The sequence below is a fragment of the Talpa occidentalis genome, unplaced genomic scaffold, assembly GCF_014898055.3.
Source record: "Talpa occidentalis isolate TD23 unplaced genomic scaffold, MPIMG_talOcc4v2.1 talOcc4.9, whole genome shotgun sequence".
Classification (NCBI taxonomy): domain Eukaryota; kingdom Metazoa; phylum Chordata; class Mammalia; order Eulipotyphla; family Talpidae; genus Talpa; species Talpa occidentalis.
In genome coordinates, this window is record NW_023605305.1 from 27,848,605 (window position 1) to 27,873,147 (window position 24,543).

The following is a 24,543-nucleotide window of genomic DNA, read 5'->3' on the forward strand; positions in this document are numbered from 1 at the left end:
CCTTCTGTCCAAACCTACCCAGCTCCATTACCTTTCTGTGGTTAAGAAGTAGTTTCTGACCTCTTGGATCACCCAGACCCCAAAAGCCACAAAGCACTAAGAGAGGAGACAATACCTGAGAATGGGAAGCTCTTTAAAAGTCCAACATTCCCATTTTGAAGATGTGAACACTTAGGGACAGAGGAGAGGCGAGTTGGCCAGAGCCAAACAACATTCCAGAGGACAGGTCTTCTTCCACCCAGGCCTATTGTCTGCAGTATCACATGGGCCCCATAAACTAAACATCAGTATCAAAGAGGTACCATCTTGGGTACCACTATGGTTCTTTATTTCTATTTTCCCTCAGTCCGATTGGTTTCAAAACCATTTCTGCCAGGCTATTTCAGCTTCTGTCTGATTAGGGCAAACTTGTAGGCACTTTGTCCTGACCAGTAGGAGGAAGGTAGAGCTATAGAGCTCCCAAGAAGCTCAGGTGGAGGTGGAGATCCCCTAGGGTAGGAATGTTGATCTAGTTCCTCACAAGTTCAATGAGCACAATACTAAGATCAGGCAAGATTACTCAAGTGAATTTGAGATTTTTGAAGTGATGTAGAAACCAGTATTTCAAATCAGTCTTTATAATTACTGCCACCCACAGTGAAGACATCAAGAGAAACCTTTACTTTGATAATTCTAAGAGGTGAAATCTTACCCCAGGAACCACTTTTATCTTTCACCAAACACCTGCAGGATGTAAAGGCAGTGCAGGGAGAGGCAAGAGCAGAGTGCATAGGTGTGTTTGGGAATATGGAAATTCATTCCTCAATTATCTGAAGGAGAGTGTGTATAATTAGGTTATAAAGGAGTGCAGCTGGAGAAGAGTTTCAGAAAGAATTCCTAACCACGTATAGGTTCCAGGCTCTTCCTTACCAGGTTGGACAGACCTCACTAAGAGGAGGTGAGAAGGGGTCTGAACATGGAAGAAGGTTTCCTAGAACATGGATTTCTTTTATTACTTCTTTTATTACTTTCTTTTATTATTTCTTTTATTGCTCCTTCTGCACTAAAACTTTAGGGACAGGCTTGTTGGTTAGGCAGCGGTTGCTTTTTGCTTCTTTAAGAGTCTCCAAGGAATACACCTGAGCTGGAGGAAGTAGCTGGAGATTGGGAGGGTAGGGAGTAAATGGCATGGGCAGAGGGTGAGGATGGGGGTGGGGAGGTGGCAGTGGAAGGTACAGGAGCAGAGTAAGTCCTGGACTAAGGCTCAGGGACCAGGCTGCCCTAATCCAGCAGATGCAGAGGGAGCATCACGTGCAGAGGTGGCAATGTCAGCAGCTAGGCCTATCAGTTGAGAATGCCTGATCAGGGTCAAGGACTAAAGTACTCCCAGGTTCTTTAAGGTAGAAGATGCTTTTATGGACTAGGCTGGGCCAGTGAGTCAGAAAGTAGTCCTCCTAGGAGCTTTACCATTGAACAGCTATTGCCCCTACCTCATGACTTTGGTACACAAGAGATAGGTCATTGTGTCCTATTCTGTTCCACTCAATTGCTCCAAATGGACAAGATTTTACCAAATGACTCATGAACACACAGTTCATGGAGCTCATCTGACATGGAGCTTGGAATAATTCCACAGGTTTCCAGCATGCCTTTGGGAGTGCTTCTTTATTAGGAAATAAATACAGAGTCAAACAGATGGGCAGACCAACATCCGTAGTTCTGGGGGCCAAGAAGAAGGAATCTGACTTGCTGATAAGTCAGATCTCCATGAGCTGGTCATTCCCCACGATCACCTCGTTCACTCGCTTGGCTGCAAAAGAAAAGAAAAGGTAGTTTGAGAATTGGCAGCAAAAGAGGTAATTTCAAAACGAATTACTTATAATTCTACATTCATAAACATTTATTCCTCTCCTGTGTGACTCTGCTCTTGAGAGAATCTTGGGGCTAGAACTTGCCAAAGGGACTATGAGAAAGGTAGCATCTTCCTCATGCAAGAACCAAGTCTCTATACACCTGGCTCTGTGGAGACAGACTTCACATAGGGGGCACCTATAGCTGGATGTTAAAGGATGAATAGAGTTTTTTCAGGTAGTAAATCAAAAAGAAGGCATTCCAGGTTGTTGGAACAACATGAACAAAGACACAAAGATATAAGAAAGAGGAATATGAAATACTGGAGTATAGTCAGAATAGGGAATGAGGGGAAAGAGTGAGAAGAAATAAGACTAAAAGGATAAATGGAGATATCCAAAGGAGGAAGGAAGATACTTCATATGTTATATGAAAATAATACCACCCACTACATAGGGTTCTTTTTTTTTTTTTTAAAGATTTATTTATTTATACAAGAACTGGGGTACAGGCCAGAGGCATGGGAGGGTGAGAGAATTCACCAGAGACAGAGCAGGGAGCAGAACAGGCAGATGGACTAAAAACACTGCTGAGGGGAGCAGTGGGCGAGACATGAGAGGTCTGCTGCACCATGTGGGTATCTCCCTGGCTGGCTGGGAATTGAACCTGCGCTGCAGAGACTGCAGACAGCTCCACAGCACTGCGCTCAACCTGCTGTGCCACCGGGGAGGCCCTATATGGGTTCTTGTGAGAAATCAATGAGTTAAGGCACTGGATAATCAACAGCGGACATTATTTTTCTAAATAATTTTCTAAATAATTAAAAAAAATTTTCTAAATATTTTTTTCTAAATTCAAAACTAAGAGGCCTTCTCCAGGAGACCTGGAGGGAATAATAAACAGTACTAGCTTTGCTTGGCTGGGGTTGGAAGGCTCCAGAAAATACAGAAGAAAAGTTCTGGGCTGGAGTCAGGTTGGGAGACATCCTAAAGCGACAAGTATTAGGAAGGGTGGTAATTTGAGGAAAAAAACAATGGGATAGAAGGGAGTGACAAGTCATGAATGAAAAGCAATACTGTCGGGAAGATGGGAAGGATTCCTTCTAGCCAGGACTTGACCTATGCATCCATCAGGTCTATTTTCATAGCAAAAGGACTGATCACTGAGATCTCAGGGAAGAGATCGTGTCATCTCTTTACAGTAAGAAGATAGTCAGATGAGGTGTCCGATCTTAACTCCCAGGTCTTCACTTTGTTGATTGTGGCCTTTCTACTAGTTTGAGTAGGAAGTTAATCTGGTTGCCAGAGATAATTTCATTGAGCAGGCTGGGGTGGGATTAGAAAAGCCAGACTCGCTAGAAACTGGTTTGTTCTTCTGGTAGTGCTAGAAGAGGGCAGAGACTGATACTTGTGTTATAAGAGTCAAATTTTCAAGGTAGAAGACTGCTACAGATGTGGTAACTGGTAAGCAAATGATTAGGATTTGGAGAGGGGACACCATTACTTCTGAGGATGCATGATCTTTCTTGAAATTTCCATGTGAGGGAGACTATGAATTTTGCTATCGACTGAGTTCTTTGCTGATGAGGACCTGAGTTGCTGATGTTTGTCTGGGTCATCCACTTGAGGTCTACACTGTTAGCCAGGAATTTGTTTTTTTCCATATGGCTCAGCCATAGAGATGACTGACAAGGAGTACCTGGAGCAGGAAGGCTTCTGTGCTAGATTGCTAGATGCATTGGTCCCTCCAAAGATAACAGAGAAAAGGAATTGTCGGCGTTTTCTAGTTGGGGGCCTATTAAGGCGTCTCCTTACTAAAGAGTGGGCAAAAGAGTTAGTTAAAAGCCAGAAAGATGTTGAAGTCCATGATATTCCAGAGGCTTTGCATGACCTGTGCTCCCTGATGGGAGATGCCATTCCTTAAACCCTCAGTACCTGGCATTCAGTTGTTATTTGTGCATTATACAAACAGAATGAAAGGGGTCCTTGAAAAAATAAATGGAGCACAAATACTTTGTTGGAAATGGGGAGGAGAAACAGCAGAAATAGTGTGGTTCTAGGTTACAGCACACGGGAAAGAAGGAACCTTCTAGGGTGGTGGCAAATGGAATTCTTTCATTCAAAACATACCTATGGCATCTAAACCCTATTATAAAAGGAACAAAAGGAAGCAGCTCCTGGCCTCCAGAGGGACTGAAAGAAGAGCACTGGGGGATGTTTCTACTTTTTGCTGAGCAGGAGATAATTTACTTAGACAAAGAGGCAGGAAAGAGGTGGAAGGAACAATGTGTGGGGTCACAAACCCAAATAAGAGAGAACAAAGAGGGACTGACAAATGCAACACAGAGATAGAGAAGGGGACAGAATAAGAAATAAGCTCCAAAGAAAACGATGTGGCTTCCACAAATTCAAAGCTGAGTTGCTGCTTTCAAAGCTCTGGGTACCCCTTTGAAGGCCTTCCATGAAACAGAAAAGGCTGGGAATTCTGAATCCTATTTTTAAGAAACTACCAACAGAATCAAGCTGCTTTGAGTGTCTCAGTCTAGTAGGGAAGGTAGATTCATAGATAACTGCCATTATCCATGAAGTACTATAACAAAGTGCTGGCAAAATTCACAGGTACAGAGGAGGAAGGAATGCTCAGTTTGGCTGTGGGGAGCCATGGAAAATTCTATAGAGAAGAAAAACCTTGGGTGGAGTCATCAAGAGAGGAGTTCCAGAGAGAGAGGGTACAGGCAAAAGCATGGAGAGGCACAGCACCACAGTACTGAGATGGGTCTGAGCTGCAATGGCTCTAAGCCCCTTGGTAAGCTTCCGGAAGTTGTGTGTACTCCTTACATTGCATTGTATTTAATTCTCACAATAACACTCAAAGATAGATATTACTGTCTCAAATTTTCTAGTTTTGAAAATCTGAGGCCCAGAGAATAAAATTTTAATGTGGTGTACATTCAGTGAGTTGCTCAGCTGAGATCTGAACCCAGGTCTGTTTGATTCTAAAACACAAAAAGGAGACATATGACTTTTAAAAAGGGAAGGCAACAAATACACAAACAAAAACAAAAAAACAAAAACCCTGAAGATGCCTCTCTTTACTGGAAAGGAGGAAAATGACATGGCTTCTACAAATCCAGAACTGCTGAACAGAGGCAACTGGAGCTCGAGCCTGGGTTGGGGGAAGGCCTGGACAAACTTTATGTGAGTGAGAAGAGGTCCACCTGTAGCCAACACATTCTGGGCTATGCTGGGATTAATTCCTTCAGAAGCTCCCCTACACCACCCCTATTTTAGGTTTAGGAATAATCTCAAAAGGAATTAACTATTCTTATTGATTTTGAGCTTCGTCTATTTTTTGGTTAAAAACAGCCAGCCAAATTATGTTTTTATTTGCTCAGTCAAGTAGGGAAACCCTGGTGCTCGTATGGCTCTCAAGTGCTATGTGTTCTTTTGATAAGCTACAGAGCAGAGTGAGCTACCAACACAGCTCATAGCATCACCTCTAAGCAGTTGAGGATAGCTCTGAGTGAATAACTTCTTAAGATGGTGTTAACCTTCCAGGCCAGGAAATCTACAGGACTACTTCCCTTAAATACTAGGTCAGATGAGATGCTTAAGGACTTCAGCACTAGCAGGTCAGAGCTACTTCCAGAACCCTTCCTTGTGAAATACTTATGCCAATCTGGGCTATGAGATCTTTTTGGTATGCTTAAACTTTTTTGGTAGTTAAGCTGCACACATATATGAGCTTACCTAGAGGATAAATTTCCTAAAGTGGAACTAAGTCAAAGTAAAGACATTTGACAATGATGTCAATCCCCCACTTAAGATGGGGGATTTTTTTAATCAATTTGTGTTCTTTTTTTAAGCAATTCTTTTTTAAAAAAATATTTATTTATGCCTACAAGAACTGGGGTACAGGTCAGAGGTGTGGGGGTGAGAGGATTCACCAGAGACAGAGTGGGGAACAGAACAGGCAGATTGACTGAAATACACTGCTGAGGGGAGTGGTGAGCAAGTCCGGAGAGGCCTGCTGCACCATGTGGATTGCTCAACTCATGTTGCAGTGGCTGTGGACAGCTTCATATGTTGCGTCTTAACCCCCTGCGCCACCAGGGAGGCCCCTCGATTTGTGTTCTTATCTACAGTGTATGCATGTCCTTATTCCCCAACATTCACCAGCACCGAGCATTACTGGTATTAGTATGATCCATAAAAAATTGTAATTTGGGTTCTGATTTACCTTTGGAGTCAATCCTCTGGCCACTTCCAATGAGGCAGTCCCTGATGTCTGCTCCCTTCTCGATCACAGCATTATTACAGATGACACTCCCGTGGATGTTGCTTCTGTAATACAGTAGCCAAGTTAGGGAGTACCACGGCTCTCATCATCATTTTCACTACTATGAGTTGGGGGGGCTGGCTCCTCCCTTGGCTAGGAATATCTGGCCAATACAGTAAATGGCTACATGTCTAAAGTTATCACTAGAAGAGAGAATGGCTAAGTTGGGTGAAGGGAGGACATGACTTTACAGAAATCCAGAGTTGGGATATACTCTTAATGGAGCTGAAAAGAGCAGACATTCCAACTTCAATTCTTTAGGCACCCCAGACCTGGAGGTCTAAATTCCATCCAATCTCTTCTCCTTTGGTCTGGGTGTGGAGGCTGGCACTGATCCCTGGCCCAACCCATCACTCCTGCCTCTCATCTGGGACTATATATCAAATTTCATTTGAGGTTCAGATCCCATGACTCTTCCTAGGAGATCAGCTATGGAAACAATGGATGTCCCACAGCTCTCATCACAGACTCTGGTTAATCAAAACCATACTCATTTAGGAAAAAAGGATGTTTTATAAACTAGCTCCATGCCACATAAAAGACTACTCCAGACCCTAAAGCCACACTCTGAAGAGTAACACTGCTTGTTCTTAGCATTTAAATGTTTAAAGAGCATCTTCCTGGCTCCTAGAGACCAGTGGGTGGGGGGAAGGTCCTTTTGAAAATCTTCACTAGCATTTACATGAATAGTTATTCTATGCCTGGTGCTATGCTATTTTAAGCATAGCATAGTGACTTACTAAGCATAGCTATTTTAAGCATAGTGACTTACTAATCTAGTCTTTTTATCAGAAAAAATCAACTGGTAAAATGCACACACACGTGCACGCACGCACACACACACATATCCTCAATGTCCTGGCCCCCATCAATCTTTTTTTTGGTAGAACAAAAAAACCTTCCAAGACAATTCTGGGAGTATCATTTTTACTTCTGATGATAAAATAACCACATTTTGCAGATGAGGTAACAGATTCAGAAAAGTTAAATCTTTTATCCAAAACCATATAACTGCCAAGAGGCAGGTTCAAATCTATGTCTGTCTGACTCCTGAACCTATTCATTTAATTGTAATTCCCCCCGCCCCCCCCACCCCCGGAAAAAAAAAAAAAAAGGGTAGGGGGAGAAAAAGGTGGAGCCTGGAACTACTGAGCTGCTTTTCTGAGTTAAGATGGCTCTGCGGAAGGAGTTCTGTCCTAACAATGGAATGTTCATATCTGAAAGAATCAGTTGGAGGGGAGGAGATGAATAAGAAGGGTGCGGAAGATCCATTTAAATAAAACCAAACAAAAGGTCAACCAGGGAAAATCCTCAGGCAGCCCAGGGGGCATAGGGGATGAGGAAGAGGACATTTCAATGACTGTAAATACCGATGCCATTAAAAAATATCTTCCTAAATGCCAGAACTTTAGTAAAATACAAAAAAGAATTTTAGTACTTTATGGCATTCCAGAATCATCTTCATTTCTATTGTTCTATAAGGTTAAATAAAACCTGTCAGTAAGCCACACCTATTGTGATGGGCAGAGATAGTAACAGTTTGTTATTTGGGTCACTCAAGATACACTCAGTGGATGGGCACTAAGGGATCTTTCAAGATTTCCAATTTGCCCTCTGCCTTCAGCACGTAGTTCTGTCAACCTTTAGAGTAGTTCTTGCTCCTTGGCGAAAATTCTCCCCAAAAGAGGAAGCATGAAATGTAGAAAGCATAACATACAGCTCTGTCCCAGGGTAGAGCTGGTGGCTATTAGTTTGTCACTGAAAAGTCTCCTTTCTTTTTTCAAGATAGGAGTAGGGGGTATGCTTCATGCTCTATAATTTAAGAGCCTGAGAATTCACGCTCTGAAACTAGGCAATGGGTAAACAGCAGACAAGAGACAGCCAATAGGATCTCATGCAACCATAATTAGAGACTACAAAATGGCTATTCTGCAATCTGGGATATAAGTGGGAATCATTTTGGGAAGGAATAGGCTGGAATGACCAAGGTTGGATTTCCACAGCAATGGATAGCCTAGGTTCTCCTTATGTTTGGAAGGGCAGGGAGTAATTGACCTTTCACATTTAATATACCCATTTGTCAATATTTTGTTTCATTTCTTACTTGGCTATATTATGTTTTCAAGTAGTTTTCAGAGGGCTTAAGGGAACAAAACTCTTAAGCCCTGGAGTTTTTCTGACACTTATATTTCAACTATAATTTAACTGAATATAGAATTTTTGGATCACAACAGTTTTCCCTCCAATTTTTTTAAACTTTTGTTTCACTGTCCTCTGGTGTTAAATGTTGTCATGGAAAAGTCTGAGGTGAGCCTCATTTTCTCCCTTTTATATGCTGCAATTTTTTTTTTTTCCTTTTAGTTCTATGTGTCGTGAGATTTTGCAAAATACGTATTTTCCATTTCTCCTTTGGCTCACCCATGACCTTTATGCTAGTCAAATCTCTGTGTTCTCTTTAGATTTGATTTAAATTTCATTGTGTCTGGTGAATATTTTTTAGTATGTGTTTGGAAACAGCAGTTACCTAGTATTATTAGAGATGAAGTTTCTTTTTGCTGCTTTTGATTGTTTTAATTTGGTTAATAAATGATGGCAGAAGAGTAAAAATGAAGGATTCACCTACTCCCCAAATATATAACAAAATAATATGCTGATAAAAATAATAGTTCCTAAAGAAAAACTGAAGTATCAGTTTTACAAGGTAAAGTGACATGGCAGAGAGATTAGGAAAAACTGCAGTATAATTTTGCTAGAAATGTTACCAGGGTAGGGTAACCTGAGAGAGGCACAGCTGTGACACAGTCCTTTTTTTGTTGGTGACTGAAGGGTTCATGCCCACATTGGGGGCTTTAGAATCTGGGGCTGCACTGGAGAGGGGGGTACACACAACCAGGTGTGGAAAATGGAGGGGCCTACCTCTGGAGAACTATAGGATATGTAGGAGTAGAGATCCAACATTGAATACCCCCGGGAACAGGTAGACACTAGCAAAGGGCAGATGTCATACAGGTAGAAATCAACCAAGGAATTAGAGCTGTAGGGTAAAGTATGCTGCACCCCTGCTACTAGGGGGGCTTGAAGCCATTGGACAAGTCTTGCTATGCCAGCATAGTCGTCTAAGGTAGCTTCTGCCGGTGACCCTGAACATAGGCAACTGGAGCTCCAGCCTGGGTTGGGGGAAAGGCCTGGGTAGAGAACTTTATATGAGTAAGAGGTCTACATGTAGCCAACATATTCTGGGTTATGCAAAACGCCTGTCCCACTCCTGCCTGAGCCCAATCACTGGGATAACTTTCACCTCGGAGATTGCTGCCTTTTATCAGGGATTAAATATCTAGGCCCTGGGAGCAGGAGTTGGTACCTCCAGGGAAGGCTCAATACTGAAAAACCTGAGGACCCTGCTATTGAAAAGCAGGGTCAGAAAAGCAGCTCACCGGGCCTCCCCGGTGGCGCAGCGGTTGAGCGCTGGGTTGCGTGGCTGCCCGCGGCCTCTGCGGCGCCGGTTCGATCCCCGGCTGCTCCCCGGCCACCGGAGGAGGGTCCCACATGGCGCGCAGACCTCTCCTGCCGCCCGCTGCTCCCCTCAGCAGTGTACTTCGGTTCTTCTGCCTGCTCTGCTCCCTGCTCTGGCTCTGGTGAATTCTCTCACCCTCCCGCGCTTCTGACTGTACACAGTGCATGTATAAACAAAACAAACAAACAAACAAACAAATAAATAAAACATGCCTCTATAAAAAAAAAAAAAAAAAATTAAAAAAAAAAAAAAAAAAAAGAAAAGCAGCTCACCATTGCTGGCAGAGACTAGCAAACCAAGACTAGGATAAATTCCCTTCTGGACAAATTCATGCTCCTGCTCTGCCACTCAGTTCAGATGTAATAAAAGCAGGTTATCTGGTCTCACATGACTACAATTTAATTACCTTTCCAAAATTTACCATAAGCAATTAAAAGTAAATGACCCAAAAAATAATGGGGAAAAGTTTCAAATGTGATGCAGGATGTCTAACAGAGCTACTGGACTTCCTAGTCATCATGTAGCTTTCCTTCAATATTTTTATTTGGAAAAATAGCAGCAGTCACCATGTGGGTTACTTATTACCATGTGTTGGGAACTCAGTAGGCTCTTTGATTCTCTAAATTCTTATCTTTCAGTTGCAGGACACTTTCTTATATTATTTCTTTAATAATTTCCACGTCTGATTTTTCTACACTCTTTTTATGGAAGTTCTAGTCAAAAGTTGGCCTCGTGGACTGGTCTTCTCATTTTTTCTTCTAATTAAAGTGTAACTGACATACAGCATTATTTTAGTTTCAGGTGTACAACACAATGATTTGACATTTGTACATTTTACAAACTGGTCACCATTTTTTCTTAGCAACTTTCAAATTTGCACTATCATAATATTGATTATAGTCCCCATGGCATATAATGCATACATGGTATACATTACATCTCCTATAATAAATTCTATTTATTGCTTTTTTGGTCTTTAACTTTCAGGACATAGGCTTTCTGGTAATCTTTGATTATTTCTTCATTGCTTGGAGAATATTCTAAAAATGCTGACTGGAAGGTCTGAACACATGAATGGAATTTGTCATCCATAATTTTCACTAAAGGGTGATTTAACTGGGCTGTTAGAAAGCTTTGATGTAAACAAATTTATGTTTTTCTTCTGCCATTAGTCAGATTCTCCAGAGAAGATTCTCCCAAACTCCTGACTGAAAGCTTTAGGTCTGACTGCCAGGGTTCTGGGAATCAAGTAGGAAAGGTATAAGGGGAGGACAGATCTTGATAGCCAATACCTACATGGTCTACACCTTTCCTGATTTTTATTATGGTACTGTCCCTCTCAATCATGTCTACTGTCTTCCATCTGTCACTTTTCCCAAAGAGCAAAAGCTTACCCTTTAGCTCCATCCCTAGGCAGCTCCCCCAACCCTCACTGGCAGCTGTACGTAAATTATAAGTTTTCAATGGCCTTACAGTCTTCCCCTACCCTTCTTTCCTATCAGTTTCTGGACAGAGAATTCACAGATGTTAGAACTAGAATCAATCTCAGGTTGATTCAGCTTAGTGGTTTTCAAAATTTGTTTTATAGGTTATAAATCTATAAATTTGTTGTATAGATTTGCTTCAATTCTATACAAAGGAAAAATGCTCTCTTCCTGCTCTTTCAAACAACTGTATTTTATCAATTTTAAAATATTAAGTCTCTGCATAAGATTTATCATAAGAAAAAGTTCACTTTATAAAAAGTCTGGGATACTGAGATATGGGAAAATGACACTTGGCCATTAATACAGTGTCATTCCAGCCTGCCATCCCATCAAGTAGGATATCAAAGCAACAGAAGGAGCTTCTCCCAGGACCACAATTATTACAAGTGTGAGAAGGCTGCTGGAAATGCTTTCAGAGGCCATGTCAATATGGAGTCAAAACTAAGGCCTCAAAGGAAATAGACACTATTCCTCCCTTTATTCTTTTTCCTTCCTTCCCCTCCCATGGTGAGTCCCTTTTTTAGAATGGACTGACTCCCAAAGCCTCTCAGGTTTCCAGGAGTCTTGCTTTGTGTGGGCACAAAGAGAAACATACCCTTCTTCCACAGTGACTGAGTTCATGAGAAGGCAATTGGTGATAGTCACTCTATCTCTTATGACACAGGATGAACCAATGATGGAATGCTTAATGGATGACTTCTCTCCAACGTGTGTATCTGGCCCGATGAGGCTGTCAACTCCAACCTGCAAAAGGTGAATATAAAAACTTATCTTAAACAGCTGCATATCAACTCCCTATATCCCTTAAGTTGGGGCCTAATAGGGGATCTTCCCCTAGAGACTTAAGAAAGAGGAATCATCATCAAGATTTTTCAAAGCCACAAGGTCACTTAGTACCTCTGATACCAACCAAGCATACACACTCATGCACTTTTTTTTTTTTTAAAGATTTATTTATTTATGCATACAAGAGCTGGGGTACAGGCCAGAGATGCAGGGTAATGAGAGGATTCACCAGAGATAGAGTGGGGAACAGAACACAGGCAGACTGACTGAAATACACTGCTGAGGGGAGCAGTGGGCGAGACAGAAGAGGTCTGCTTCACCATGTGGGTTTCTCCCTGGCGGGCCGGGGATCAAACTTGTGCTGCAGAGGCTTTGGATTGCTTCATAGTGCGATGCTTAACCCTTACGCCACCAGGGAGGCCCCAGATGCACTTTTGAAGAGAGTGCTCAAATCAGGGAAACAAGAGGGACAGAGGGCCCCCCCGGGGTTGAGTGCAGCACTGTGAAGCTGTCTGCAGCCTTTGCAGCATGGGTTCAATTCCCAGCCGGCCAAGGAGATACCCACATGGCACGGCGGACCTCTCCTGGCTTGCCCGCTGCCCTCCTCAGCAGTGCTTTCCATCTGTCTGCCTGTTCTGCTCCCCACTCTGTCTCTGGTGAATCCTCTCACCCATCCGCGCCTCTGGCCTGTACCCCAGCTATTGTATAAATAAAAAATAATTTTTTTTTTTTAAAAGAGGGACAGAGATGAAACTGAGTCCCAAGGCTATAATTAATCTTTCCTTACAGACTCTTGTGGCTGGGATCAGCATTTGTCCAGGCATTCTTTGTGAATGGCTAGGCTAGAAGGTAAGATTTTATAACCATAACCTAGTGGGTTTTCCTAGGGTTAATGAGGTTCAGGGCTTGAGAGAACCCTAATCCAGCTTCTCAAGAATAACCCTCAATGTTCCCAAACACTGTTCATGCCTGCCCTGACCATGCTAGCACTTACCAACTGTTTGTTGACAATCTGGGCTGACGAATGGATCAGTGATTCTTCTGGACAGAGAACAGGTAGCAATTTGGGCACCTTGAGGAAACAGGTTTGATTACTAAAGTAAAACCAGAAAATACTTGAAAGCACCTTAGGTAGAACTAAGTCTGTCAGAAATGTGGGAAATTTTCAACCATAGTTTCCTTTCTGGATTAGGCAGATCAACAGACTGATATATTTCTGTTAGGACAAACACTGTTTCTGCAGCAGCTTCTAGATGGTCTTATTTTCTGTATCCTAGGTGAGAGTTTCCTTACTGAAATGATAAAAGGGACATAATGCTATGTCCCTTAGCTGGGAGGAAATGAGACAAGCTCTAATGAGGGCAAGGAACACCCCAAGTCCTGCCCATCCTAGGTTCTGGCTCACTTCCTGGACCACTTGAACCAAGTGAGGATGCAATATTAGATAAATTCCACAGTCAGGAAAGACCCTAAGAAGGCATCCATGTACTTTATCAACTGAAAGGAAATGCTGGAGGGGAAGTACTCAGTATTCTCTCTCCAGTATGAGAAAACTGACACGGTCACAAGTGTGGAGGATTTTAGCTGTGGACTGTTAGGTCAAGGCACTGTGTGAAGTGGCCACACTGGTTAAAAGAGGTCCTACCAAGATTGACTATGCTGGCAATGTGAAGGCTAACCCTCAACTCCTCCTCCTGGGAATGCCTCTATTATATTCCATCCATACACTCTGCTGGTACTTCAGAGGATACTTCTCCAGCCCAGGCTACCCATGAACCTGCTTTCAAAAGTCACAGAATAATAGAAAGAGAACTAAAAGTTAAATTAAGGAAATGTTCCAATGCTAACTTGGGGCTGACTTTACTTTTTTAATAGTGCTGACCCTAAGTTGGAGCTGATTTACCTTGGACTGCCATGGCTATACACAGGACTACTTGTGATTTCTCATAAATGTTCTTGTGTGGATGGATTCCCTTGGATCTATTACCAGCCCAGGTTTGACGTCAGTTTAAGGTCTAGGGCTGGGGCTACAGCCACCATATGGTATAGATCCTGAAGATTCCTGAGCCAGGCTTTCTTCAGGGACTAAATTCCAATTTTCAACAATATCTTCTGTCACTGCACCTACCCTCCCACCTCCACCTTGCATCTGCAATGACAATTTCACAGAGCTCTACCAGGAGCAGTATCAATAGCTAATCTTTTCATTATCTTATCGCTGTTATCCTTGAATGCACCACCCCTATGGAGTTCCCTCAATCATCAATCTTCCTATTCTCTTCTCAACCCTTTACTGCTGTTTCCTGTTCATGGTCTCATCCTTTCCTCCTAAAACCTTCCTCCTATACTTGCTACACAGTAATGAGTTCCCCTGCACCCACAGTCTCTTCATTGTCTCCCTTTCTTGACTTAATTAAAAGCTGGTTTTATCTTTTAGGACACTGCTTCCCCTTCCATAGAAGCTACTCATTCTCTATATCTCACAAATCTCAGGGTTAGAGGAGGAGTTAGCAAGATTCTTCACTCTCTAAAGTTGTTCCAGACAATCTTCTCTTTCATAGCTGTTCTTTCCTTGAGGTTTTGCCATCTGGCTACTCTATAATCTCTTCCTTTACCTTCTTAGGAAAGCCCCCTCTGTGTGCCCATGTTTACCTTATCACAGTAATGATACACAGTATTTATCTGCTTGTTTATCAACACTGTAGGTATGTCCATGCTGAAAATAAGTGAAAGCTGAATTCACAGATCAGACACTAGCCTTCCTGGAGAGCTTAGCTTTTGCTTGGAACCCCAGAGGCCTCCACAGATTAGGCCCTCTGCTTCCCTTTTACTGTCCCTAGGTACCCTAATGATTTCCCCTGACATGCCAGGTCTTGTTCAACCTTGGGAGTAAGAAGATTCTGAACAAGTCACTGTACCTAATGAAATAACACAAAAGGCTCTCCCTATTTCTGAGGCATGAGCTCTCACCATGACTCTTCTAAACCCGTCCTCTCACCTGTCTATTTGCTTCCATGTAGAGTCCCAGGGTGCTCACTCGAGAGCAGAGCCCTTCTTTCATGATGTGCACATAGCAGCGCACCTGTGATCTGGACAAGTCTTCCCACCTGTCTTCTCGACAGGCATTCCAGCAGGCATCATAGGGGGCAAAGGTCAGTGTGTTGGCTTCTTTTAGAAAAGTGTAAATATCTTCAGAACAAACGCCACGGCAAGTAAGTGAAGAGACAGATGACAGAGGGGATACAGAGTCAATTGAGTTTTGAAAGCGGGTACAGCTCATACCTCTCCCCTGGAACTCACCCATGCTTCATGGACCCTGAGGAGTCCCTAAAAACTGAAAGACTAAGTTAATATAAAAGAAACAATGTGCTTTTCTGTATATTTGAAATGTATGATAAGAGAGGTCCTATAAGCAAGTTTGACTAATAATCAAGTGCTACTGGGGAAAATAAAATAGATGACTCTTGTAAATCATGAAGTAACACAAGCAAGCGTCCAGGCTTTAATGACCAGCTATGCTGGCTTTGTGCTGTTAGTGTTAGGGGGAAATGATGTCCTGAGTTAATCCCATACAGGCTTTGTGGACCCCACCCCCACTCCAGACTAAAGCCATCAAGACTCTGGGAAAGACAAATCCCATCACCACCAAGGGAGGGTGGCTGGGACCTGAGGGTGGAGTTGGGCAGCCAGGTTGGATATAAAAAACCAAATGCGTGGGCCTTGGGCTCTCTCTGGCTCGCGATCGCTCTCCTCCTGGCTTCACCGCTCCTGGCTGGCGGCCAACTCTGAGAGCGCCATTTTGGGATTCCTGATTGGCGGATCAGGTAGGACTCATTTAAAACTTTGTCTCCCACTTTTCTCCCAGAGCTGTACATTTCCTCATTTCCCCTTCCCTTGTAAATAAACCTTTTATTAACCTTTCACGTGTGCCTGCAGTAGAGCATTGATAAGTCCTTTTAAGCGCGCGGGTGAGGACCCACAGTCAGGCACCCCGTTTTGTATCGGGGTTGCTCTACAACATTAGCATGTATCACCGTATCTGCTAGTGGTGCTATGGCAGAAATAGCACAGGACATGGAGCCAGAGTATCTGGTCTCTAGTTTTTCAACTCTTACAATAATCATTTGAAATCTTCTATTTTATGACAAGAAAAATAGGGCTCAGAAGATTGAGTGGTCTGCCTCATGTCACAGAGCTAATAAGAGGCAGAGTCATATGCCAAGTTCTAAAATACTAACCATCAGGCTATACCATTTCCATTGATTCATTTGATAAATATTTTTTTGTAACATCTACTATGAGCCCAGGACTAGGTCAGGGACTAAGCAGGGATATAGCACATGCAAGACAACCTTAACTTTATATCCTGGAAAGGAGACAGTCTAACTGGCCTCTGGTTAGATTGTTTTTTGGGGAGCAGCGGGCGGCAGGAGAGGTCTGCGCGCCATGTGGGACCCTCTTCCGGTGGCCGGGGAGCAGCCGGGGATCGAACCGGTGCTGCGGAGGCTGCGGGCAGCTTCGCAACCCAGCGCTCAACCGCTGCGCCACTGGGGAGGCCCGCCTCTGGTTAGATTGTAACTGAATACTCTTTCACCTTTCTTCCCCTGACATAAGGGGCTGAATTTAGTCAGGAATGCAGCTGCCCAGATCCTAAAGAATAGGCAGGCAGAGTTTAAAGTTACACAGCCAAACCAGAGTTGTAAACCAGAGAATGGAACTGAAGCAATTAGCCTGTCCCTGATGGACAGGGTGACAGGATCATCTTGAGCAAGCTCAGGAAGTGGCATCAACTAGACTGTCTAGTCTTTTGGCTAGACAAGAATCTTTTGCTTGAGATAGGTATCATCTTGGGCTGAGCTAAACTGCCCAGCTACTCTTTCCAAAGGTGCTGCCATCCTGCCTCCCTTATTGCACCAACCCAAGCACTGACCTAAGGATTTCAGGTCCTTTTTCTTTAGATCCTCCTCTTTTTCTTCTTGTCCTTGTTGTGAGGAAGCTGAGGAGAACTGTTTTCTTACTAGGTATGGAATCAGTTCACTCCTGATGGAAGTGATTGACCTAGGAAGAAAGAGTGGTCAAATATGAGAAATCTGACTATCTGGATCTTAGTGGGATTAAAAAACTGTATCTAAGGAAAAACCAAATTCTTCCTATCATATCATCTTGGGACAGATAATGATCAAAGTGATACGGATTTGGCAGTTTTGGAGAAACAGGGGATTAAGTCCTCTATCAGCTTTAGACCAAGGTGGAAGGTAAAGTACTGGATCTGAGACTCCCTTTCCCTGGCCTCTGCAGACAATAGTCTTTACAAAGTCTTATCTACATGGTGTGTGCATGCATGTCTGTATCTGTGTCTGTATCTGGTGCCTTGACTCTTTAACTGACAATAACCCATGAAAAGACACATGCTCTGGTCATTTGAAAAAAGTTTCAAAAACATTTAAGAATTTTCTTCATAAAGACCCTGTATATCTTCTGTTTATCCTAACTAGCTTATATATTTTTGTTAGTACTATAAATGGTGCCTTTTACAAAATTATTCTCTTACTGTCAGTTTAACGAAAGTCAATTTACTCTGTATTCTAATTTTGTAGCCAAGTGCCTTGCTAACAATCGTATTAATTCTAACAATTTATCGATAGATTCTGACAATCATATCAATTATACAAACAGCAATTTTTCTTTCTTCTTTTATAATTACAATGTCAGTTGTTTAAATTTATCATTGTCTTACCATATTGGCTAAGACCTCCGACACAATGCTGAATAGAAGCACTGATAGCAGTCATCCTTACTTGTTGATTTTATTTTTTTTTTTTTTTTTAATTTTTATAGAGGCATGTTTTATTTATTTATTTTGTTTGTTTGTTTGTTTTGTTTATACATGCACTGGGTACAGTCAGAAGCACGGGAGGGTGAGAGAATTCACCAGAGCCAGAGCGGGGAGCAGAGCAGGCAGAGGGACCGAAGTACACTGCTGAGGGGAGCAGCGGGTGGCAGGAGAGGTCTGCGCACCATGTGGGATCCTCCGCCGGTGGCCGGGGAGCAGCCGGGGATCGAACCGGCGCCGCAGAGGCCGCGGGCAGCTTCGCAACCCAGCGCTCAACCGCTGCGCCACCGGGGAGGCCCCTTACTTGTTGATTTTAAAGGGAATTCTAGACAGCAGCTCTCCTGCCGCCTGTAATGCAGGTGTTTCTTGTCACCAACCCTCTCCTAGCAAAGCAGCAGAGGCAGCTCTCCTCCCAAGACTGCCCTCCTATGAATATGTCTCTCTTCTAACAAACCTGTCCCTTAATTCAGGGGAAGCTTTTTGCCCACTTGTGTCTGTGCAAGCATCCTTTAGTCTTCTCTCCCTTTTTAATAAAATTGTTCTTTTAAATAAAAAAAAAAAATAAAGGGAATTCTTCTAACATTTTATTATTTAGACTGATGACTGATTAAAAAAATGATCAAAGCTACCATTTATTGTCTTCTATGTATAGCTATGGGCTTCAGGTTTTAGAGTCAGCAGTTAGTATATATCCTACACTTTTTGCAGGTAGCCTTTGTCAGGTTAAGAAAGTTCTCTTCTATGCATTCCTAACTTGTCAAGAGCTTTCATCAATGAATAGGGATTGAATTTTATTAAAACTTTTTTTTTGCATGTGCAGAACTCATATTTTTTTCTCTTTTAATCTTTTATAGTGATGAATGATATATATTTCTAAAATACAGCTGTTTATATAAGCACAGTACACATGATTTCTGTTCTATGCTCCCTCATAGTAGAGAAATTATGATTCTTTTCTTCTTTATGAAAATTATCAAATTTAAAATTTTAGGCAGGGGGCCTCCTGGTGGCACAGGTGGTTGAGTGCAGTGCTGTGAAGGTGTCCGCAGCCTCTGCACTGCCAGTTCGATCCCCACCCACTGTGGAATAAACCACGTGGCGCGGCAGACGTTTCCTGTCTCCCCGACTGCTCCCTCAGCAGAGTATTTCAGTCATTCTGCCTGTTCTGTTCCCTCGCTCTGTCTCTGGTGAATCCTCTCACCCTCCCGCACATCTGGCCTATTCCCCGGGTTCTTGTATAAAATTACAAAAAAATAAACCTTAAAAAATTTTTTTTTAGGCACTGTTTAATTTTTTTTTTTTGTCTATCATATTTTTCTTAGCTTTTATGGTTCTACTCTCCTGGTTTGATTCAGATTCTGCAAATTTAAGATCCATTCTAAATACACCCATGCAGTATTCCTTTTCCCACTGTAAGGTAAATGGTTTTCAGGCTTTTCCGTCCTCCTGCCATTAGGATTGCCCTGCTTGACGGGGCACCTGCAGTTGTTGCATTGTTGTAAGCTGTGTTGTTTACTTCTGTGGGCCATGGCTCAGTATTGAGTTATTGGTGGAGAGAAGCTGAGGCAGGAGACAGAAGGGGAGAAAGAACGCAGAAAAGGCCAGAGTGAAGACTTGCCCGGGGCTTGGAGGCCTGTGGCCTCCTGGCCCCCCACCCCCACCTGCAGTGTACCTGGTTGCTACACTACATGTAAAAGCTCAATAAAAGCCTGAGAAAGTCACCGAGGGCTCCAGGACCTTTACCCTGCCTGCTTGGAATCATGGAAAACCTGCTCTGTGCCCTTCCTGGCACTACACCCACCTACTTAAAACAAGTTACCAATGGCTATCAAAGAATTCCCACAACAAAGTTAACTTCAATTTACTTTTAGGTAATAAAATCAATCTAGGATAGTATTTATAAAAAATCATTTGACTTCTTTTGAATTCCAGGCGACATGGTGCTCAAGGCCTGGAACTCAAGACAGGATACCCAGGATACCCAAGACCAGGAATCTGTTACAGGGGAAGAAGGGACCTGATCCTTAGTATAGCAAGTATGTTTTTGATTTATACTTAGCCAAAGAAATGAAAGCACAGAGTAGTGAGAGACTGGCACATTTTTAGTTTTCTCTCTCACAATATGACTTTATTAGAATTTTAAATAACTAATTTATTTAGCATTTACCAAATATCTATTAATATTTCATTCACTATGCTATGTCTTGAAAATTCACTGTTTCTGCCTTCAAAGAATTCATAATCCAATGAATAGTAGCGTCATTATGGATTTAAAGGGAAAGGTAGGAGATGCTAGTTAAGTAGGCAAGGGAGTCAGATCATCAACATGTTCTGTGGAAGTATAGAAAGTCTGGACTGAGAAGCCAGTCATAATTTTAAGCAAGAAAGTGATATGATCTGTTTTATTTCTTAGTAAGGTTATGCTGGAAGTGGTGAAAACAGGCCTAAAATGAGGAAAATGAAGAAGCTCTGAAAATGAAGAGAGGGAGACCAGTTACAAGACTCTGAGAGATGAGATAATGTGGCCTGAAGGAGGGATTAATATATAAGCAGTCTCTATAAACCTGACTGCTGCTGAATACTACCCACCCCCTGCCCTAGTTCCCATTCAAAGAACTGGGAGGCTGGCTCTGCAGACTGACACAGGACCACACAGATGGAGTGTAGGTAGGAAGGAAAGACAGGCAGGGGCTGAGGAGGGTAAGTAAAATTATGAACCCTGGAGCTATGCAGTTCATGGTTTTTGTCATTTTTAAAGGATCAAGTCAAATTTCTTTGGAAAATTCTGTGTAAGTTGGAAGCTCTTCTATGCAATTTCAATGTGATTTGCCTCCTGATCCTTTGATGGAGATTAAAAATTTCCATATAAATACAAAGAATGAAACAACACTTACTTGTAGCTCTTTTTCATCCCTTTTCAATGTGCCAAACCAGTGTGGGTAGCAAATGTTCCCTGGCCCCCTCTGGTGGAAAACAAGTCAGTTCTCTTTGAAGGAGTGACAAAGCATGGACAGCTGGGGGATTTCAGAGCCATGATATTTACATTATGGGTCAAAAAGAACTGTCACTGCAAAAAGCAAGCAAACAAGTCTTGGCACATAGCCCCTCCAGACAGAGCCCTTTAAGGAGATCAGAGAGCAAATTGAAGAGAGGACATGAAGCAGTCCTGCCGGCTCACATCGGTCTCTGCTGGCATTCACCATCAGTTCAGTTCCCATAATGTAGTTGGCTAAGCAGCATAAGGGAGGACAAAATTATTCTTCCTGCTTACTAGTCAAAGTAGAGGCAGTTTAAAGCTGTGCCAACGAGTAGGACAGGCTACTGTGAACCACAGCGAACATCCTGACCTTGAGGCTAAAGACTGGCAGCTGGATCTAGTCCCTAGAATGGGTAAAGCTCACTTTGTCCTTTCCTTCTTATATTCAATTTCTTGGAAACACCTGCCTCATTTCATGAAATTATAAGTTCCTAAGAAGAAATCACAAAAGAGAACAAAGATTGACTATTAGCTGTAAACAACCGTACCAAATTAAAAAGACCAAAGAATTGTTACAAATAGGACAAAGGATTAATATCCTTATTAGAGAAATAAATATAAATGTTCAAAAAAGAAATTTTAAAAAAGATTTTAATTTTGTGCAGAAGAACTGGGGTGTAGGCCAGAGGTGTGTGTGTGTGTGGGGGGTGAGATGATTCACCAGAGACAGAGTGGGGAGCAAACTCAGGCCACAGCAGTTATAGTGGTGCTGAGATTTAACCTAGGCCACCAGGGAGGCCCCCAAAAGAAAATATTTTTAAAGAAATGAAAATTTTAAAAGATGCAATTTATTCCTCAAATTAGCAAATTTAAAATAATTCCCATTACTGATAAAGGGTGATTTGAGAGAGTTATCAAATAATGGGAGTCAGAATGTAAATTGATAAAAAAATTTTTCTGAAAATTGGTGATACATAGCAAAGTCTTAAAGATATTAATATTATTTCACCCTGCAATTCTATTTCTATAAAGCTATTGTAAGGAAAACACATTATGCTCAATAAATATTTGTTGAGCAAATGAATGAAATCATTTTTTATAAAAAGGTATTCCCCTGGATGTTATTTATAAAAAGAGAACATCCAAATATCCAACATTAGAAAAGTAATAGTATACCTATGTAACAGAATACCATACAGCCCAACTCGTAAAAACTTTTTAGTGACATAAGAAAATACTCATGAAATAATATGGGCATGAATAAAGCAAGCAAGTTATTTTTATAGCATGATCTCAAATGCATATCATATAAAATAAAACAATGGAAAGAAGCACACTAACATATTTACCGTTATCTCATAGTAGTAGAATTTTGGGTAGTAATTTTTGAATTTTCCAGACTTCATAGAAATATTTCTTATGCCTTCTTCCTGTACTTTCTGTAGTGCCACTCTCTTAATATATTCCTATTTCTGATAGCTTTTCTTGTGTTTCCCCTAAAAAATTTGGCATTTCTCAGAATTTTCTTTTTGCTTATTATTTTCCTTATGCTATCTGACTCCTTGAGACAGGTCATCATTAGATGCCGTCTTTGCTGCTGATTCCCTAATATAGAGTCATAGCCAAGTCCCCTCTCCTTTACTTTAGTCTCATATTTTCAACCGCCTGAGTTACCCCTTCATTTAGATGAGTCGCAGATCATCTAAACCTTAATGCCTAAATCTGAACCCACCATCCCTTTTCTGAACCTCCACCAACATGGTTATCTTGTTTAGTGATATGAAGATTTAGTCACGCAAGCCAGAAATCTAATAATTATCTTGATTTTCCTTCCTTTCCCACTCCTCACATACAATCAGTCACCAAACAATGCTGATTCTAAATCTCAAAACTGTCAATTTCTCTCTAGCTCTACTGCTATCACTTAGTCAAGCCACTGCCACCACTTGCCTGGATTTTTGCAACTGCTTTTTAATTTGCCTTTCTACTTCTACTCTTACCTCTCAAAATCTATTATTCAATATTGTAGACAGAACATGCTCTCCAAAGTACAAATCTGATGATGTCTTTTCTTTCTTTAATCCATCTTATACAATGTAGGCTATTTTTCTAAACTACAGATTTTCTAAACCTCCTAAAACTAACTTTTTTTTTTTTTTTTTTTAGAGGCATGTTTATGTTTTTTTATTTATTTTATTTATTTGTTTATACATGCACTGGGTACAGTCAGAAGCGCAGGAGGGTGAGAGAATTCACCAGAGCCAGAGGGGGAGCAGAGCAGGCAGAAGGACCAAAGTACACTGCTGAGGGGAGCAGCGGGCGGCAGGAGAGGTCTGGGCGCCATGTGGGACCCTCCTCCGGTGGCCGGGGAGCAGCCGGGGATCGAACCGGCGCCGCAGAGGCTGCGGGCAGCTTCGCAACCCAGCGCTCAACCACTGCGCCACCAGGGAGGCCCCTAAAACTAACTTCTTGTGGTTACTTTTGTGTGTTGGGGGCATAGTTACTGCGTGGGAAGTAGTATGGGGGGAGCGTCTGGAAATCTGGTAAGCTCTAATTCTTGACCTAGATAATAGTTATAAGGGTATGTTCATGCTGTGAAAATTTAATGAGCTGTAAGGCCATCCTCAAATATCTCTTCCTAGAAGCTGTTCACACACATAGACTTCTGTACTCTCGTAGCAAAGACAATATATTTACTCACATTATTTGTGTGTTTGTGCTAGGAAAATTAATAAACATTTTCTCAAATTCTTACAACTCTCCTCATGGTAGGTATTGTTGCCCTTATAAGTGAGAAAATCATGGCCTGAAAGGTTAGTTATCTTAAGGTTATAGAGCTTTTATAATTGGCAAAGCTGAACATTACTCCACATCTATCCTAAAGTCCATGACTTTTCTCACTACATCATTATCAACTAGTGTCCTGTGTTTCCTGCAACCACAGCACTTTATAATTTTCTGCTTATAGTCTCTTGACCAATAAACATGTAGTCAGTGCTAAATATTTATTTGTATAGATGAATAAGTGAATGTATAAATGTTTTGTGTATCATCCTTCTGGGCCAGACAGCTGGCAATAATTTCTTCTTCTGATTTTTGGAACTAGGAAAGTAGAGTTTTCCTGATTTGGAAATGCAATGAACCCTAAACATGTTTCTCTATTATTAGTATCACTGACAAAAAATCCAACATTTGAAAATATATACTATTAGTTTTGCTTAGACTTTGTATTTTTAGCACAGGTCTTCCCTGTGGTTATAAGCTACCAAGGAAAGCCTAAAAAATGATGTCCCTGGCACATGGAAAAATTTGGCTACTTTTGCATTTTGACTTTGTAAACAAATCAAGAGAGACTTGAGTCCTCTAAATGTCTTCAACTTCAAATCAGTCCATCAAAATATTAGTTAGGAAAAAGCAGAAAAAAAAACCCTGCTTTTATAGAGCCTGGAACTCAAGTTTGTACAGCATAATACTAAAGGCTTGCATTTTCTTGCCTCTTCTTAGCAGAACTGTAATTGGGGAGAAAAGGTGATTGCTGAGTTGACCCTATGCTTCATTTCTAGGTTTTTCTTTTGCTTTCAAAGAAAAATACCTATAATCTGGAATAGTAAACAGGAAATTATTTTAGATTAAAAGGTCCTATTTTAAAGCTAGGTACTTGGAGAAGAGTATTTTTTTTTTTTTAAGATTTATTTTACTTATTTATGCATACAGGAACTGGGGTTTAGCCAGAGGTGCAAGGGATGAGAGGAGTCACCAAAGACAGAGTGGGGCGCAG

At 41.7% G+C, this 24,543-nt stretch overlaps 1 protein-coding gene across 3 annotated transcripts in view; it reads right to left on the reverse strand.

Moving 5' to 3' along the window:
* Positions 1-1,625: 1,625 nt before the first annotated feature.
* EIF2B3 (eukaryotic translation initiation factor 2B subunit gamma) overlaps positions 1,626-24,543 on the reverse strand; it is a 79,532-nt gene continuing 56,614 nt past the window's right edge. For all 3 annotated transcript variants that reach the window (XM_054690953.1, XM_054690951.1, XM_054690952.1), the window contains 6 exons: positions 16,886-17,013; positions 14,954-15,144; positions 12,950-13,027; positions 11,765-11,913; positions 6,070-6,173; positions 1,626-1,789 (listed from right to left, as the gene is read on the reverse strand). In XM_054690953.1, coding sequence (XP_054546928.1) covers positions 1,737-1,789; positions 6,070-6,173; positions 11,765-11,913; positions 12,950-13,027; positions 14,954-15,144; positions 16,886-17,013 — 703 coding nt within the window. In that variant the 3' untranslated portion in view covers positions 1,626-1,736. The remainder of the gene's footprint in view (positions 1,790-6,069; positions 6,174-11,764; positions 11,914-12,949; positions 13,028-14,953; positions 15,145-16,885; positions 17,014-24,543) is intronic.